Source organism: Annulohypoxylon truncatum (assembly GCF_022578515.1).
Source record: "Annulohypoxylon truncatum strain CBS 140777 unplaced genomic scaffold F4807scaffold_29, whole genome shotgun sequence".
Lineage (NCBI taxonomy): Eukaryota > Fungi > Ascomycota > Sordariomycetes > Xylariales > Hypoxylaceae > Annulohypoxylon > Annulohypoxylon truncatum.
Window position 1 is genome coordinate 21929 of NW_025953815.1, and position 17949 is coordinate 39877.

At 48.3% G+C, this 17949-nt stretch overlaps 4 protein-coding genes across 4 annotated transcripts; 2 read left to right on the plus strand and 2 right to left on the minus strand.

Annotated features, from left to right (window-relative positions):
* Positions 1 to 932: 932 nt before the first annotated feature.
* On the minus strand, positions 933 to 2145 carry F4807DRAFT_187113 (Brix-domain-containing protein). Its single transcript, XM_047993641.1, has 2 exons — positions 1320 to 2145; positions 933 to 1264 (listed from the first exon to the last, which is right to left on the minus strand). Exons 1-2 carry the CDS (start codon positions 1909 to 1911, stop codon positions 951 to 953), a joined length of 906 nt encoding a protein of 301 aa, XP_047851635.1. The 5' UTR covers positions 1912 to 2145; the 3' UTR covers positions 933 to 950.
* A 2536-nt stretch (positions 2146 to 4681) lies between these two features.
* Positions 4682 to 6870, plus strand: F4807DRAFT_452964 (P-loop containing nucleoside triphosphate hydrolase protein; the record flags this gene model as incomplete). The annotated part of the gene is made up of 2 exons (XM_048000396.1): positions 4682 to 6094; positions 6841 to 6870. The coding sequence occupies 2 exons, from the start codon at positions 4682 to 4684 to the stop codon at positions 6868 to 6870; spliced, it is 1443 nt and encodes a 480-aa protein (XP_047851636.1).
* Positions 6871 to 7827: 957 nt separating this feature from the next.
* F4807DRAFT_187472 (AhpC/TSA antioxidant enzyme-domain-containing protein) lies at positions 7828 to 9543 on the plus strand. The gene is made up of 2 exons (XM_047993643.1): positions 7828 to 8503; positions 8558 to 9543. Exons 1-2 carry the CDS (start codon positions 8051 to 8053, stop codon positions 9296 to 9298), a joined length of 1194 nt encoding a protein of 397 aa, XP_047851637.1. The 5' UTR covers positions 7828 to 8050; the 3' UTR covers positions 9299 to 9543.
* A 403-nt stretch (positions 9544 to 9946) lies between these two features.
* Positions 9947 to 16868, minus strand: F4807DRAFT_462851 (ketoacyl-synt-domain-containing protein; the record flags this gene model as incomplete). The annotated part of the gene is made up of 8 exons (XM_048001883.1): positions 9947 to 10762; positions 10834 to 11148; positions 11219 to 15087; positions 15142 to 15427; positions 15513 to 15862; positions 15923 to 16101; positions 16155 to 16539; positions 16589 to 16868. The coding sequence occupies 8 exons, from the start codon at positions 16866 to 16868 to the stop codon at positions 9947 to 9949; spliced, it is 6480 nt and encodes a 2159-aa protein (XP_047851638.1).
* Between the last annotated feature and the right edge of the window lie 1081 nt (positions 16869 to 17949).

Genomic DNA, 17949 nt, shown 5'->3' on the forward strand with positions numbered 1-17949 from the left:
TCTAGCGCTTCTTTGCCTCTGGGGCTGTGAACTTAAAAAGATGCTCACATGTCGTCACAGCCCATGAATTGGACGAATTGGTAGCTTACCGTAGCTAGGCAGCTGCGAAACGGCTGACTCGAATTAAATATTTATATGGATAGCCACATACGTACTTACATAATATCTAAACCACCACAACGCTGTCGTATTCATAAGGCTTAGACTATGCGAAGCGTTTTTTAGAGCCTGCCCCATCACTAGCGCATACGATTGACTCTTGCGGGCTGACTGTCTGCATATCTGAAAATCTGTTGTCTAGCAGATATAAACATTTCGTTGCGTTGCTGTCTTTCTGTGATGTCTGCTAATATGACTTTCAAATGATACCAACCAAACTATGATTCAGAATGCCTTTGCTTGTTGTAGATTCAGTTTCAACCTTAGCAACATACTGCTAAGATAGCTTCGTCCCAAACTTGATTCTCACTTCATTCTTTTATTGATAAGCTCTTATGCAAGTTTAGACAACATGTCTGTCTCGACTTGTAGCCATACTCTTCACTTGTCATGATATCTGCTTTTAAGACAATATTTGCTAGACCGTCATAATTTTACCATGATCTTATATCATGTAGGCTTTCCAATGGTGTTCTTCCTAATAAGATGGCACCGTACCGGGCCAGAGTTTGGCTGGCGGTTTTGAGAATACTCCCGCCTACTCAAAGCCCTATATCAAAGTTTGGCACATGGACCGGCCATCCGGAACAGGGCTGCTCATTGCGGAGTTCGTTTATACGCTGAGCGGCTGTTACCTTGGTGAGGTGCTGAATGAGATGTTGCAAAATATTTATACGCTCGTATGGAGGTTCGCTTGGATCCGACAGGAAATCCATCATTCACCGTGGCGTCACGTATTCCTCTAGCTATGCGTAAAGCTTCGGGGACGGTTGAATTTGATAGGATTAGCCTCAAAGATAATCCTTCTTGCGGCTGGTTCTCGTGTACTGGTTTAGGTGCCATTCGACATCGCCATCCTTGTTCTCCAATGTACCACTGCGGATCTCAAATACCTTCATGGTCATTCGGGGCCCGACTTCGGACAGCTCCACGCTGTCATATCCTGTTCGGACGAAAACGTGATGCCGCACTTCGATCGAGTCTTCGATGTTTTTAAACGTGACCACTCGACTTCCGAGCTTAGCTTTGCTTGTCAGGGGTTCCCGCGGGGGAAAGATATGCTTCAAGATTTTGACAACCCTTTCACCAAGGCGAGAAGTAAAGCCTGTAGTTTAGGTTAGTGACATTAGTGAATTTGGCATATGCGCTACCTTACTCACCATCAAATATCAGATGTGGATACGACTCGCTGACGGTTCCTCGAATACTATTGGGGATATCATGGCGTAATACGACATTGTGCAATGAAAATGATATCGTTGGTCCGTGAGGGAAGTGGGACAATGTCAACGCAGTTGGAACTCCACGATGTTCATGGAGAAGGAGTAGATCGCTTAGGCCGCTGGACTGTGCTGATCGAACAAGATCTGGCAGGATCAAGTTGCCGCGATTCAGCCGTATGGCAGTCGGGAGTAGTAGACGGATTTCCTTTGCGAATGCTGATAAACGAGCGGAGGGGTCTCTCGAGGTGGTAACGAGGACTCGAGGATCTACTATCCCCGAAAGCTGGGAATATTCATCATCGAGATCCAGCTCTTCATTCTTGCTTCGGTCCGGTCGAGATTCATCAAATTGGTAGTCTTTTCTTAGTTCCTTGTCGTTTGCGATGGATGGATCTAGAGGCCTGCCAGTGGCCAAGGATGCTCTGAGTTTTGCTCTCTTCTCGCTTATCTCGGAATCCCGTAATAGCAGAGCTCTTCTATAGAGGTAGTCGCGCCGTTGTCGAGCTTGTTTGCGCTGTGTTATCGTCATGTTAGCAGGTTCGCATGACAATCCCAGGTAGATCAACGCACAATCATGATTTTGATCGAGGTGCTAGTTTAATAGGGGGCCTATTTGTATGCAATATCTATCCGATTGTGATGTGGTGATCACTGGGCCTTTTGCGACTGATCTCGTACGGTTCCAAGGGCCTTTAATCTGAGTAATGACTTGGAAGCTTCAAATTGATGAATAGAGTCAAAGTCCCGGCCAAAGCAATGAACTTTTTTTTGGGACATGTTCAAGGGAAATTTTGGTATCGGGGCTTATCAGACTTTGCCCGATACCTAGACAGGTTTAGGCCTGTTGAATGTAAGAGGTCATTGGTCCAAGCGTTTAGGACCCACCCTATCCCGCCTGGATTTCCGCCACATTGAAAGATGCAAGCGCGAAAGTTATCGCAATCTCAGAAATCTAAACCTCAGAATTCCACAATGTGATAACATCCTTCTTTTCTTTTTCCTCACAACAATAACCCGTCAATCTTCTCCCTGCGCCGAATAAGGCTGCGACGAGGAATAATTGAAGCTGCGATTTCACGCATCACTTTACACATAGTAAGGCACTCAGGTAGGTATGTTCGGCAACTGTCGATTCTCCCTCAACCCTTCACTCCCTCTATTCTCTTTCTTCCACAATCCGATACTTGACTACCTACTTTTGCCCTTTCGCCAATCGCTCAACCCTTTTACCCCCCTCGCCCTCACCCTCAATCTCACGTCTTTCACTCTTCTATCCATTTCCTATACCATATCAATTTATGAACCCAGGTGAACCCACACAAACCCAATTTAAATAGTATTAATATATATCAGGTGGAAAGTAACTGCCTCCCAAACCCGGCTGTCCTAGCCGGCTGACGGCGCTATAATGGAAGGCGCTTTTACCCATCTGGGTAACCACCTTGTATCCGATTCTGCTGCTGCTATCAACGCCGGCGACGATGACCTATCTACACTGGATCCCGATGAGAGCCTTCTCTATGGCAAGTACAGTGGTCGCGGAGGCTTAGGCAACGCAAGGCGACGGAATGACGACGATGATAACGAAACCGAGACATTTGATGACGACGATACCGAAAGCGTAGCTAGTGTCCCTGTTGGGGCTATGAAGGGCCTGAATCTCAAGGCTCCTGAGGAGGAGAAGAAATTGCCTCCACATGCTTGCGCGTAGGTCCCCAAAAATAAGTAGATTATAGGTTGATCACCTAGGTAGATTGCTAACGTGCCATCATAGGTACTGTGGCATCCATTCTCCAGGTTCGGTCGTGAAGTGTCTTGCCTGCAACAAGTGGTTTTGCAGCGCTCGAGGTAATGCGAGCTCGTCGCACATTGTCAATCATCTAGTTCGGGCCCGGCATAAGGAAGTACAACTTCACCCGCAGTCTACTCTCGGTGACACTACTCTTGAATGCTATAACTGTGGAACGAAGAACGTTTTCCTACTTGGATTTATCCCCGCTAAATCGGATACGGTCGTTGTTCTTCTATGCCGCCAGCCTTGCGCCGCTACGCCCTCTTCGAAGGACATGAGCTGGGATACTGCTAGGTGGCAGCCTTTGATCGAGGACCGAAGTTTCCTTCCTTGGCTCGTTTCGCCGCCCAGCGATAATGAACAACTTCGTGCTCGCCATCTAACACCTCCTATGATCGCCAAGTTAGAAGAGATGTGGAAGGAAAATTCTAGTGCTACTATTGCTGATCTGGAGAAGGCGGCTAGCATCGATGACGATCCGCTTCCCGTTCTCCTGAAGTACGAAGACCCGTATCAGTACCAGAACATATTTGGGCCTCTTGTGAAGATGGAGTCCGACTATGACAAAAAACTCAAGGAAGCGCAATCCGAAGACGGTTTGGTTGTTCGATGGGACTTAGGTCTTAACACGAAGCACCTCGCTAGTTTTACGTTTCCGAAATTGGAATCTGGTGATGTCAAACTAGCTGTTGGCGATGAGATGCGAATCAAATACAAGGGAGAGCTTCGACCTCCTTGGGAGGGCGTCGGATATGTCGTCAAGATCCCTAACAGTCAGTCTGACGAGGTAACTTTGGAGTTACGCAAGACGGGAAACGATAAATCTGTACCAACCGAATGCACCCATAACTTCTCGGCCGACTACGTCTGGAAAGCCACCTCTTACGATCGCATGCAGGCTGCTATGAAAACCTTTGCCGTGGATGAGATGAGTGTCTCCGGATATATTTTCCACAAGCTTCTTGGTCATGAAGTTGCTGTTGCTCCTATGAAGACCAACCTACCTAAGAAGTTTAGCGTGCCTGGTCTTCCGGAGCTCAACAACAGCCAGATTAGCGCTATCAAGAACGTTCTGCTAACACCTCTGAGTCTCATTCAGGGGCCTCCGGGAACTGGTAAAACAGTTACTTCCGCAACTATCATTTATCATCTGGCAAAGATGAATAATGGCCAAGTCCTGGTGTGCGCGCCATCAAACGTTGCTGTGGACCAACTCTGTGAGCGTATTAACCTCACAGGATTAAAAGTCGTGCGCCTTACGGCGAAGTCTCGTGAGGACGTCGAGTCTTCTGTCAGCTTCCTGGCTCTGCATGAGCAAGTCCGGATGCTCGATACCAACCCCGACCTGATGAAACTCTCCCAACTCAAGACTACCGCCGGTGAACTCTCAAGCCAAGACGAGAAACGATACAAGCAGCTGACTCGTGCTGCTGAGCGTGAGATTTTGAACAACGCAGACGTGGTCTGTTGTACCTGTGTTGGCGCCGGAGACCCGCGTTTGGCCAAGATGAAATTTCGAAATGTCCTCATCGATGAATCGACGCAGTCTGCTGAACCGGAGTGTATGATTCCTCTGGTCTTAGGCTGTAAGCAGGTTGTCCTCGTCGGTGACCACAAACAGCTTGGTCCTGTGATTATGAATAAGAAAGCTGCCAAAGCCGGTCTCAACCAGTCCCTCTTTGAGCGTCTCGTCCGACTTGGGTTTACTCCTATCCGACTGAACATCCAGTACCGAATGCATCCCTGCTTATCTGAATTCCCCTCAAACATGTTCTACGAAGGTTCTCTTCAGAATGGTGTCTCGGCGCCGAACAGAATTCGTAAAGATGTCGATTTCCCTTGGCCGGTCGGTGAGATGCCCATGATGTTCTGGTCCAATCTGGGCAACGAAGAGATTTCTGCGTCTGGAACGTCATACCTCAACCGGACTGAGGCTTCCAATGTGGAAAAGATTGTGACTCGCTTTTTCAAAGCCGGCGTGCGACCTTCAGATATCGGTGTTATTACCCCGTACGAAGGTCAGCGCAGTTACATCGTGACCACGATGCAGAATACAGGCACTTTTAAGAAGGAGTCTTACAAGGAAGTGGAGGTCGCATCCGTCGATGCTTTCCAAGGTCGTGAAAAGGACTTCATCGTTCTGTCCTGTGTGCGGTCCAATGACAATCAAGGCATCGGATTTCTTTCTGACCCGCGCCGGTTGAACGTTGCTCTGACTCGTGCAAAGTTTGGTCTTGTAATCATTGGCAACCCCAAAGTCCTGTCCAAACATGAACTATGGCATCACCTCCTGGTGCATTTCAAAGAGCGCAAATGTCTCGTAGAGGGACCTTTGACCAACCTACAAACATCTTTGCTTCAGTTCAGTCGGCCTAAAAACACATACCGCCCGCGTCCTCAGCAGGTTTCATACGTCTCTAGTGGTTACACCAATGGTCGTTCGGCCGGATACAATGGTGGCCAGAATTCAGGCCAAGACTTTGAATCAAGTTCAATGATTTCGTATATCCCTGATGATACGTCCAGTCTTCATAGCTCGGCCCTGGGCGGAGCCGGGATCGGTAATACTGCTTTTCCGCAGATGTTTTCCAACTTTAATTCTGAACAGTGGCCTGGGCTTCCGGGTTTCAACGCAGGTTCAGGTGGCCGTGTCGGCGGCAAGGGTAGGGGCCGAGGAGCAGAGAGTATCGCTGGCGAGAGCGTCGCCACCTCCGAATTCACTGACGGTACCGCTAGTGTCATTGGTAGCAAAGGCGTCGGACAAGGCGGCGCTAGTCTCGGAGCTGGTCTTCCAGACGCTCTTCGTTCTCGACCAACGTCCTACACTCAGAGCGATCGTCTGAAGCAGCACGTTGCAGACAGTTCTTACCCGGCTTTTTCAAACGGGTTTCGACGTCGATACGATGATGATGAGAAGTCGGTTAGCACAGCTTTTGCGAGCCAGGTTGGCGGTGGACTCGATTGATTACCTACGATAAGTGAAAAGCACCAACATTTGGAAAAATCAAGAAGATTCTGCAGTTAAGGAGTCCTAGTGCCCTATAGGCCTGGAACCTTGACTCGTAATCATTCAAATCCGAGCTGCGCAATCGAACAGCTTGTGCTTTAATACTTGCCGCCCTTCAAACTTTGGAATCATCCAACTCTTCTGCAGCTGCAATTCGCAGCTGATTCGACAGAAGTAACCGCGCTCGAGTTACTGCCAACCGGCAAGTCCAGCCGGAGTCCAACTCACAGACGTTACGACATGAGCTGTCGAACCTAGAATTTTGGTCTGGTGGCAGTGGGAGACAACAGAGAAGACCGTAGCAGCACGCCGAATTAGCTGCGGCACTTGCGTTAGGCAGCTGCTACGAGATTCCGTGCTAGGACCGAGATAATGGCCACGAACGACAATAAGCAATATGGCCAATGCCCTGTGATCAGGAGCCATCCCACGCCTCGCTTGATTCGTCAAGTGCAAGTCCTCCTCCGTTCACGAGGACTCGGCTAGGGTTTCGGCATTCCCATAAGTCCTTTAAGACTTACTGCGTTCAATTCATGGCAAAGTAGACGTTGCTTACTAATATACATTCGTTCACCTAAAAATTATATGCCTCTATGTTGTGAGAGAATCAACTTACCTATTAAAGAGTTTTACCTTTACCGCACCCGCATAATTTATAGTCTCCTCACAAGGGACCCTCGTTCCATTAGCAGATAGGACGATAATAATGTAATAATACCTACCTATCTAGGTCGGTAGGTATGTATGTATGTACATACATAGTAGTAGTTCTTATCCTTGCAAAGAAATATCTTAGAGCACAGAGGTAATATTGGATAGATCTTATATAATTGGAGCTGCGCTGGGTTGCAGGAACCCTTAAAATGCGGATGTAACCTCCCCTGAAACCTTAACCACGTGGTCGGGAAACTCTCTTGATATCCATGGATGTATAGAATAACTTTATGCTAGTACGTAAGGGTTCTTTAATTAGATCTCATACCTTGGCAGAGCTCTACCGAGCTTCATCAAAGTAACATAAAATAAGCATGACCATCACATTTACTTTTAACTTACAAAGAGTTGACCTCAGCACCAACAGGCCTAATAGGGATCGAACCTAAACTACCTTTTATTCCTCTACCCAGTATCTAGACCAGGGCAGGGAAGTGACGCCCCCGGCGGCACTCTTAAAAGAGATTCAGGCCGCACACCATGGGATCGAACCACATGGTCGATGCTTAAAAGCGACGCACTTACCACTGCACCACCTGGACGAAATCACCAGATAAAGGGGAATAAAAGGAAGGCACCAACAGGCCTCATAGGGATCGAACCTAAACTACCTTTTATTCCTCTACCCAGTATCTACCTCCATATACATAAAGTACTTAATTACCGAGCTACCGAAAATGGGAGAAAGTTGGATGTGGCATTAGGTTAGCTTATCCAACCTACAAGAGTTAGCTGGGTGGTGTATGTACCCAGTAGAGAGCCGCCTTGACCCCTGTATTGTACCTACGTAGACAAGATTTTAAGTACTGCGGGCGGCGCGGGTTGGGCGTTTAGGCATTGAACATGGAGGTACCTCTCCGGTTTAGGTACCTACCCTTGTATACCCGCGACATAGACCGTACCAACTCTCTCCAAGTTTCAACATCGATCTTCTTCCGCCCTCTTCCCTGAGATGTTAATTAATTAATTGTATTTATCACCTCTGTTGTTCTTCGCCTGGAGTATAAGAAGAAAAGGTCGATAGGATTGACAGCAAGCATTCAATCCCGACTATCACCTCGTATTCGGTAGCAAACCTGATCACCCTTCAACCCCCGCCATCTCATGTCAAGCATTCATCCCACTAAAATCTGAGAGCAAGCATACCTATCCTACATGGCTTCCACGGTACAACCCACTCCTTCGGGAGCTCCCATAGCAGATGAAAAGAACCCGCGATCGTCATTTAATGAGAAAAATAAGCAACCGACAATAGCGGCTGTACCTGCTTCGAATGTTTCGAAAGGACCCGGTGCAACGGAGAAGCCCACCCAAGAAGCCAAGCCTACTACAAACATAAACACGTCTGCCACAAATGCTAACGAGACCAACTTGGCGACACGGCCGATGGCCGATGCTCAACCCCAGGACGATTCAGTGAACCCCCAGGATTTCCAGGGCGAAGTACAAACTACCAACGATTTGCCGACAATCGAAACGCTGCGCAAAATAGAGACATACACAGTCCTCGACAGTGATGGAAAGTCACATACCTTTAAGAGCCTGTATGCTGGCCACAACTCTCCGCGTCGAGTTCTCATAATTTTCATTCGACACTTCTTCTGCGGGGTTAGTTCACGACAATGCTTTTCGGACGATGATGCGTACTAATTGACATCATAGAATTGCCAAGAATATTTACGCACTCTTTCAGCCTCTGTCACCCCGGATGCTCTCCTGCAATTACCAGTCAGCACCTTTATTGCGGTTATAGGGTGTGGCGGTCCCGAATTAATCAATTCGTACCTTCAAGAAACCGGGTGCCCATTTCCAGTCTATGCCGACCCGACTCGTCGCCTGTATTCTGAACTTGGAATGGTGCGCACCTTGGCAATGGGGTCTCGACCAGCTTACCTCCAGGGAAAGTCACTGGCCCATACAGTCGTGACCGGCGTTGTCCAGGGCTTAAAACAAGTCAAGACAGGCCTAGTAATGAAAATGGGCGACCAACGACAAGTAGGAGGAGAGTTCCTTTTCGAACCGGCCACCTTAACAATAGAAACACCTGTCACGACACCACGCAGTGAGGAAGATAAGAGGCTTGAGTTTACCAGTGATGATAATAAGGCAGACGATCAGGAAGACCCGAAGGTCGAAGAGAAGCGTGTGACGTGGTGTCACCGCATGCGGACGACAAGAGATCACGCCGAGATGCCGGAGCTTATGGAGGTACTCGGTCTAGACGGTACTGGCGCTCCTATCAAGGATAAGAAGCGATGGGAAAAGGCGCTGAGGACAAGAAAAGGCACAGGCTTGAGTATGGCAAGCCAAATGAGCCGGATGAGCATCGACACTTACCGCACCAACCGTACCACCCATACCACTCACACCAATGGTGATTCCAAGACAGATATCAAGGCGTAGGGGCTTTTACATCATTTAACAGAGGTCTAAAACGGGAAACAAACCCGTAGCGAAGAATATGCTGCGCAGATTTTATGCAATCGGTCATTACAGCTATTTCGACTTCCATTTCCAGGCAACAAAAGCATTGCGAGGTTGTATGTCATAATTTTTGCGTTTCAGGGGGGCTAGTTGGGTTGAATGAATTAATGCATCAAAAGATAGTGCTCAATGATACCATTTCACCTTTTGTCTAAAATTGTTCACTTTCTACTAAGGCTTTTCAAGACCTGATTCCAGTACCTAATGATCTCGTATCTAACTGAGTACACAGGACCTTGCCATATATATTCGCGACCTGATGCATAGGTAGGTAATACCTAATAGCAACATAATATCTGACTTAAAAATAACCTTATGAAACGGGCAGGATACACCCCTGTATTGAAAAGCTTCAGCTGTTTCGATTATGTAATCATAATTCTGTGTAGTACATACTTGGGTACATATTCCCCATCTCCGTCCACCCTCGTCCGTTCGTCTTCTTTTCTTATCACACAACCTTGAAAGGCATATTTTCATTATATAATGCTCAACATATCTCGTTTATATGACGAACTCTATTGTATTTCTATCAGACTGAATGGGAAATAAAGACCTTCCTAAAAATTATGCCTTCGTTCGCGAAACAATCAAGTCAGCCAAATCCGTCACATTCGTGCTTGTTAATAACTCTAGAATCTCAAGAGTCGCACCGAGCTCTCTCGTGATCCAATTGCGGACCTCGATTGCTGTCAGGGAATCTAGACCATACGATGCCGTAGTACGCTGAGCATCTACATCCTCGCGTGCTACTGACAGAACTTCGGATAGCTTCTGTAGCACGCCCTGTATGGCAACTTGACGAGCCTCGTCGTTGCTAGCTGCAGCACGGAACGCATTCCTATACGATACGGCTTGTCCCGAATCGCTACCTGCAGCTCGTATCAAAGCATCGGCCTCCGCTTTGAGATGTTTGAACCGTGGGTCATCCGCATAGTAAGGCAAAGTGCCCGTGTTGCTTGGAACAAGCTTCAGGCCAGTTAAGCACTGAGCACCGCAATTGCCGGACGTGGCCACCGCCAAAAGCCCTAAGACCTCGGCCTCGGAAACGATCTGTCCACCAAAGTTCTTGGTAATCTCATCCTCTCGCGCCGCATTCTCGGCAATGTAGCCTGCGTCGGCCACAGCTGTAAGGTCAAGGGATACCCCAGGCAAGCCTTGCGCCGCTCTGCAAGAGGCGAATCCGTCAAGGAAAGTGTTGGCGGCGGCATATGCGGCTTGACCACGACTACCAATAATGCCCGCAGCGCTTGACAAGAGGACGAAGTAGTCAAGCCGTGCATTAATAGACTCGAGCGCATTATGGACGTTCCAAGTACCCTTAACTTTAGCACGAGTTGCCGAAACATATGAGTCGTGGGTCATTTCTTCTATCAATCCGTCCTATCAATGGTCAGGCATCTTCTTGTAAACAATTTCCAACCGAAATTATTGTCGAGTGAGACTGGACTTACATGAAGCATCATTGCGGCATGGACCACGCCACATATCGGTGGAAGTGTTTCAGCGCATTCCCTCACTAACCGGTAAGCGCTTTCTTCGTTAGCAATATCGCATATTTTAACGATTATGTTGGCTCTGCCTTGGGTCTCGTTAATGAGTTCTTTCAGCTTATTGGCGTCTCCCCCGGTCCTCGATAAAAGTACGATGTGCCGAGCGCCGTGCGCGACCATCCATCTAGCCATACTACGTCCTAATCCGCCGGTGCCACCGATGATGATGTGAGTCCCGTCGCTGTTTAGAAAGCACTTTGATGCGTAGTGCAATGCCTGTTCAAAATGTTAGTAGTGTTCTAGTTAAGAGCGATTCGAACATAGCTAATATGAATATAGTCCTTACCATTATCATGTCGCCCTTCCAAGCAGAGATGACAATGGGATGCAGTGTGCCCTGCTGGATCAGTTGCAAACCCGTACCCAGTGCGCTCGTTCGCAATGTTACCAGCTTCCTAAGGGGCTTTAAAGTCCCTCTTGACATGCATCCCAAGACGTCCCGGAGGATATCCCTCATAAGCCGCGGGCGAGTAGTAGCCAGGTTCAGCAGGTTGATTGATGTAAAACTGACGTTTTCGGCAAGATCTATTCTAGCGTTCCAACCGTCAAGGTGATCATGGAGTGCTCCTTGCATATGGACAATACGACCAAACGGCGCAATGCTTGCCCAAACCTTACTCAGAGTATCGGCTGCGGCCAACAGCCTAGATGAGCTGGTGAGCACTACATCCATACCAGCACCACCAGTAACATCTTGTATGTCTCGGTTGAAATAGATGCTGGTCGTGTCGAAGGCATTCCTGCACTTAACGCCAAACGACTTCACAACAAACTCCTTCCTCTCGCTACCATGGACTGCAACGAATACATTGGCGCCAAGCTGCTGCGCAATCTGTATCGCTGCCAATCCTTTAGCGTCGTTTACTTGGATGAGCACGCGTTCTGACTTTCGGACGCGAATGACTTGTGACAGTGCATAAAACGCCGTGCCGAAGGCGGATGGTATCATTGCCGCGTCCTCGAAGTTCATACTTTCTGGAATCTTGACAGCACCGTTAGCTGCTACACAGGTGTGTGTGCCCAGCCGCCCACCACCCAAGGCACAAACTCTGTCCCCAACAGCAAGATTGACAACATCCTTGCCTATGCGAGTGACGATACCGCTGCATGATCTTTCTGGTTCACCAGACGTCTTGGTGCCTATAAGTGCCGAAATATCATCTTGACTCAGCCTACTAGCTTCAACCTCTATCTCAACTTGGTCTTTGCCAAAGTCTTCGTCGACAGAAACATCTTCGAAATAAAGCGTGTCCAAAGAACCATCGGCTTGCGTAGCCGCTCGCAACCGACGTCCGTTCTGGCGAAGTGGTTGAAGGTATGGCTCGGATTTTCCTAACTCGCGGTGAAGTCGTAGGTTCATATCGTCGTCGGAGACAAAACGAGGTACGACTAGATCTCCACCCTGTTCGGCGAATTCAACCTCGGCTTCGGGGTTATCTGCTAGTATGGTTCGCCTAAATGCATCTTCAATCAACGCAGCTTGACCCTCGACATCCAATGTGCTATCCGGGTCGAGATCAAGAGTAACGGCCATCTTTCCAAGCTCTGATCGTGCCGTGCGAAACAGGCCTAGTACCATGTTGGTACTCGGGTTCATAGGAAACTTGGATGCGCCGCATGTTACCCATAGAATGCCTCCGGCTCTTGTCAGCATGCTCTGAACTTTCTCGAAGTCGACCTTATTCATTGAGGCTAGAACGGGGCGATCAAGCTCTGAGAGCACCACGAAAAAGCCATTGAAATTGCTGATTTGGGTTAGACCCGAGATATCTGGAGAGATCCCAGAATGTGCCTCAATAACTTCGCAGAGTGACGCTACCAGTGTGTCGTCTCGAGTACGCTCTGTCACTATCGTTACGCGTTCTCCATGGGTTTTGATATGGGCATGGCTCACGCCATTAACGTGTCGTTCTTCAATTTGTTCCCATTGTACCTTGTAGCATAGCTCTCTGGGACTAGGTAGCTCAGAAGCTGCAGTCTTGAGCGGCGCGAGCTCTAATCCCAACATGGAGACAGTAGGCAGCTCGCTCTCTGTTGGTGAGAACAGTTCGGCCAGGAAAGTCCCGGATTTGATTTCTTTTGTGGACTGGACGACGAATTTGGACCCAAATCTCCTCTCCCAGTCATCGCTAATATCGATATGGATCTGTTTGATGGCAGATGGCAACTGTGGGTCACCATCTCCGTCAAATCCCAGGCTGGCTTGTGATACTTGGATAAGGGGTTCTAGCGTGGCTGGATGAGCCAAATATGAAGACTCATATGCTAGCGGCATAATAAGCTTCGTATCCTGGAGAGCACCTTGACCACTAACTCCATGCGTGCCCATCTTGACACTCACCAGATTCCAAAAGGTATGAGGGTAACTAATACCACCAGAACTCAGGTTGAAGTAGAAGCCTGCTCCGGGCATTGATATTTCATTCCCTTCGGAGGGGTTGAAGTATTCCTTGGGGCGGCCAACCACTGCAGTGTCGCTTTGTGGAGATTTGATCTCCACAGAACCACGACAATGTTCCAGCCATCCGCGTGTGGACTCGAAACTAGAGATGTGGAATTCTTCCCGGCTTGCTTGAGATGCAGCATGCTTCCTAAAGCTTAACAGGAGTTCAACCGGCTCATCATCTGCTAAAAATAATTGCTCCGGAATAACGATGTCGTGCAGATCAAAGCTACCTGCTTCGAACCCCTTAAGTGCCGCTCGTTGACCGGCCGCCTCTACAACCATAGAGACGAAGGCGGTTACTGGGAACACAGATCGATCATGAATACGGTATTCACGCAACCATGGAAGTTCCTCTAGCCTGATGAAATTGCGCCACGTTGGCTCCAGGTCGCTGCTCCAATCAGTCAACGTTCCAATGAGGTCATGACGTGAAAACGGCTTGAGTCGATGCTGTCGCGTGATCCGACTTTCGTACCAACAACGCTGGCGCGACCAAGGATACGTATAGAGGAAGGGAATAATGTCGGGCTTCTCCGTTTCAGAACGTCTGTGGTTGATGTTAAAAAAATCGATTCCTTCATATCCACGAACGAAAAGCTGGCCAGCAAGCTCAAGGGATGTCTCGGTAGCATCACGACCTCGTACAAGAGTTGGAAGATATGCCGGCGCTTTAGAAGCTGGCTGCTCAAGCGTCTTAAGAGTCTGCATAATAGGACCTTTGAGGGCAGCATGAGGACCAATCTCAATGAGAATATCCGGTTCACTTTCTTGGCAAAGTAGCTGCAACGCTGTCGTGAAACGTACCGGATTTGTCAGGTTGTCCACCCAATACTGCGGACCAAGTTCGTCGGTAGCAAGCTTGCAGGAACGAAGAGAAGAGAAAAACTCGACTTTGTCATCACCCCTTCTTAACTCCACATCTGCGATCATGTTATAATATGTTTCAGCAACCAGTTTTATATGCGGGCTGTGATAGGCGACATCAACAAAGAGTTTGCGGTTGAAAATCTTTTTGCTCGTCATCATATCGGAAAGTTGATCGATAGCCTCGGCGTCTCCCGACACGGTGGTGGAACTAGGTGAATTCTCGCAAGCTGCTACCGCTTGAAAAGGATCTCGTATCTGTTTGAGGAAGGGCTGTAACTCCGCAGCGCCTATTCCCACCGCCATCATCGAGCCTCGAACGTCTTGAAAGTTCTTTTTCAGGTCAATGATTACTTGGCCACGATAGTACGCTGCAGACATGGCCGCTTCTAACGTCAGGGCTCCAGTTGCGTAGGCCGCACCTATTTCCCCGCTAGAATGACCTATGACGGCAGAAGGGTTTATTCCCCATGATACTAGGAGGTCCACAAGTCCAAGTTGAATGGCAGTACAGATCGGTTGACTAATATGGGCCATGCCAACACGTGAATCATTTTCATCCCGTGTCAGCTCCTGTAGCAATGAGAAGTCGGCCCCGACGGATAGAAGATGTTTGTCAGCTCTCTGGATGGCTGATGCGAATACGGCGTGTGACTCTAGCAGCTCCCTACCCATGGCATGCCATTGCGCGCCCTGTCCGGTGAAGACAAAAGCGATCTTTGGTGATTGAGAGGGTGCGCGCTTTGGTGACACTTCACCATTGAGGGCTACTGCTAATTTGCTACACATATCGGCCACCAAAGCTACACGCCATGGTAGTTGGGAACGTCGTTGGCATAGTGTGTCTATTCAAACATCAGTACGCCTACAACTTTAGTATGGATGGCATCCAAACTTACAGGCCAAGTTTCGAGGCATGGTACTTTGATAAAGCTCGGCATGCTGCTCGAGGAAAATCCCCAGCTGCTCCATGCTCTTTCTTGCAGCCACCTCGTCGTTGCCACTCAGTACGAACAATCGTTTTGTTTTGATGTGGCCTTCGAACTTGCCAGCATCCAGGAACTCGATTTCGTTCTCCTCTGGCAGCGCCTTGAGTACTGCGTGTCCATTCGATCCGCTGTATCCGAAGTTGTTTACGCATATATACTGCTTATCTCGAGGGATCGGCTGCTGCCTTTGTGAGATCTAATCATAAAGGTAGGTAAGTATTTGTTCCATCCAGAACTAATTTTCGTATTGCGTTAAGAGGAGCTTCTTAATATGAACTAACCTTCAGATTCCATTCGGATAAGGGAATAGCTGGGTTCTCTTTCTCGAAGTCGGCATTCGGTACGATAAACCCCTTTTCCAGCATAAGGGCGGCCTTCATGACCGATATAATACCGCTTGCGTTTTCAAGGTGACCAATATTCGACTTCACCGACCCAATACTTAATGGATCGCATCCATCTAGCTTCTGGCTAAGTGCCTTATATATGGCTTTAGCTTCTATAGGATCTCCAACTCTGGTGCCAGTTCCGTGAGCTTCGAAAAATCCGATATCTTTGGCATCGATATTGGCTTGTAAAAGGACATTTCGTAACAGCGATTCTTGCTCTTCCGAGCTAGGTGCGACGATGCCTTTACGTGTTTATTGTCAGTATCCTTTTCGCGGCAGATACATAGGTTAAGTATACATACCGACGGTCCGGCCATTATGGCTGATTCCCGTATGAGAAATGACAGCCCTAATGTAGTCTTTATCCTCCAGAGCTTTATGTAACGGCTTAAGGATCAAACACCCCGCTCCCTCGCCTCTTGCATACCCGGACTTTGCGCGATGATCAAATGCGTAGGTTTTCCCCGAGTCGGCAAATAACCTATAATATTACATCAACTAACCTATTAAAGACGGAAGTATCAGCTGACTCACCCTAGTTTGGCCATAGATACCCAGATATCAGGTTGCGTGATGAGGTGGGATGCGGCGACGATAGCTTGTTCAGACTCCCCTGACCGTATACTCTGGACAGCGATGTGTAACGCATGCATACTAGATGAACAGGCCGTGTCGACGGCGAAGGCAGGTCCGCATAAATTCAAGAAGTACGATATTCGCCCGGCCAAGAATGCCCCTTGATTACCTGTGCAGTCGAACATTGCCGAGTCGTCTAGGTCTCGAAGATTGCCCTTCCCCAGTTCATTGTCAGGGCCACCGATAAACACACCCACTTTTCGTCCCGAGATAGACTCCTTAGGAATGCCAGCATTCTCGAGAGCTTCGTACGAGCATTCGAGAAGGAGTCTCTGCGTAGGATCTGGAAAGAAATGAGTCGATGCAACTTAGGGTTGAGGAATGATATTTACCCATGGTCTCAGCTTCCTTGCGCGTTATATCAAAGAAGCCTAGATCAAACATTTCCAGATCCTGAGATAGAAAGTATCCTCCCTGCGAGTTTAATGTACCCTTCTTCTCTGGATTAGGATGGTTGTAAGCCTCCTGGTTGAAGCGACCTCTGGGTATCTTAGACCACGCGCTACGGCCCTTGGTCAACAGCTTCCAGAAGTCACCAGGGGAAGACACGTCGCCGGGCAGGCGGCACGACATGCCCACGATGGCAATGGGCATCGGCGTCTCAGACTCCATGTTGAGAGATGTGAGAAAAGGAGTTAAAGACTGGTGCCAAGGAGTAATGGCCAGATAACCTTAAAATAATCGCAGAACCACCAGGGTCGAACGTGCCAGATGTCATGATATATCAAGAGTAAGAAGACGTTCCTAGATTCTGGACCAAGTATGATTCGTTCCTTTCGAAGACTCGATATAACTACTGATTGGGTTAAGCTTGCGTGGCAAGGCTCCCTCCAGACTCTGTTGCCAAGGGTTTAACTGACAATGAAACACGGGGATTCCTACAGACGGGAAGTCTTCCACTTGAGACGAATGAAAATCGATATCACGATTAAGTCCGATGCTGTAAAGCCTCTCAGCGAGCCGCTTTTGCCTTCAGTCTGAGACGAGTGACACCCTGAGAAAGCAAATAACTTATCTTCCGGCTCTTTACAAGACTTAATGACATATATCCTAGTTCCTTGTCGGTATCACGCATTTTCCCTTCACGTCATCTTAATTCTTAGTAAGTCAGTCAATACGTCTCGGGAGAACCCCCCCTGAGTATGTAGTATGTGACTGAACCAAGTCTGCGCAGCAAGACACTCCAGCCAAGACACCCTCACGAGCTGCGTCTCAGCATATAGTATTACAAACTTGCAAGGTTCAGGTTCGGTCGGTGCGGTTCGTCATAAACCTAGTCTGATGTGGCTATACTACGTAATAGCTCGTACAAGATATGTAGGTAAAGAGTATCGGAAGTCCGTGGGCATGTAAGTTGTCACCGGCTTCGTTATCGCGAGGACAGTACACCGGTTTGTTGAGGCCGCAATGTGCTTGGCCTAGCTGCATCTCCGAGCCTTGCTGTACTGGGATAGGAGCCTCTCAGCGTCGAACACATGGAGGCAAAGTTTTCAAGATTTTTCTCCGTCGTTCAAGACCCCCTTCCCTTCGGCCTGCATTAATCCTCTATTAGCGGCGTAGAATAACAGGGATCTTGGATCGTGGGTTCCCAGGGGTGATTCCGCTTAACGTTTCTTCACATGGTCATCGCTCTACAAGAGTTGTCTTCAGGGATGACCTCAATTGACGTTAGTTGACTTTGCCATCGCTTGAT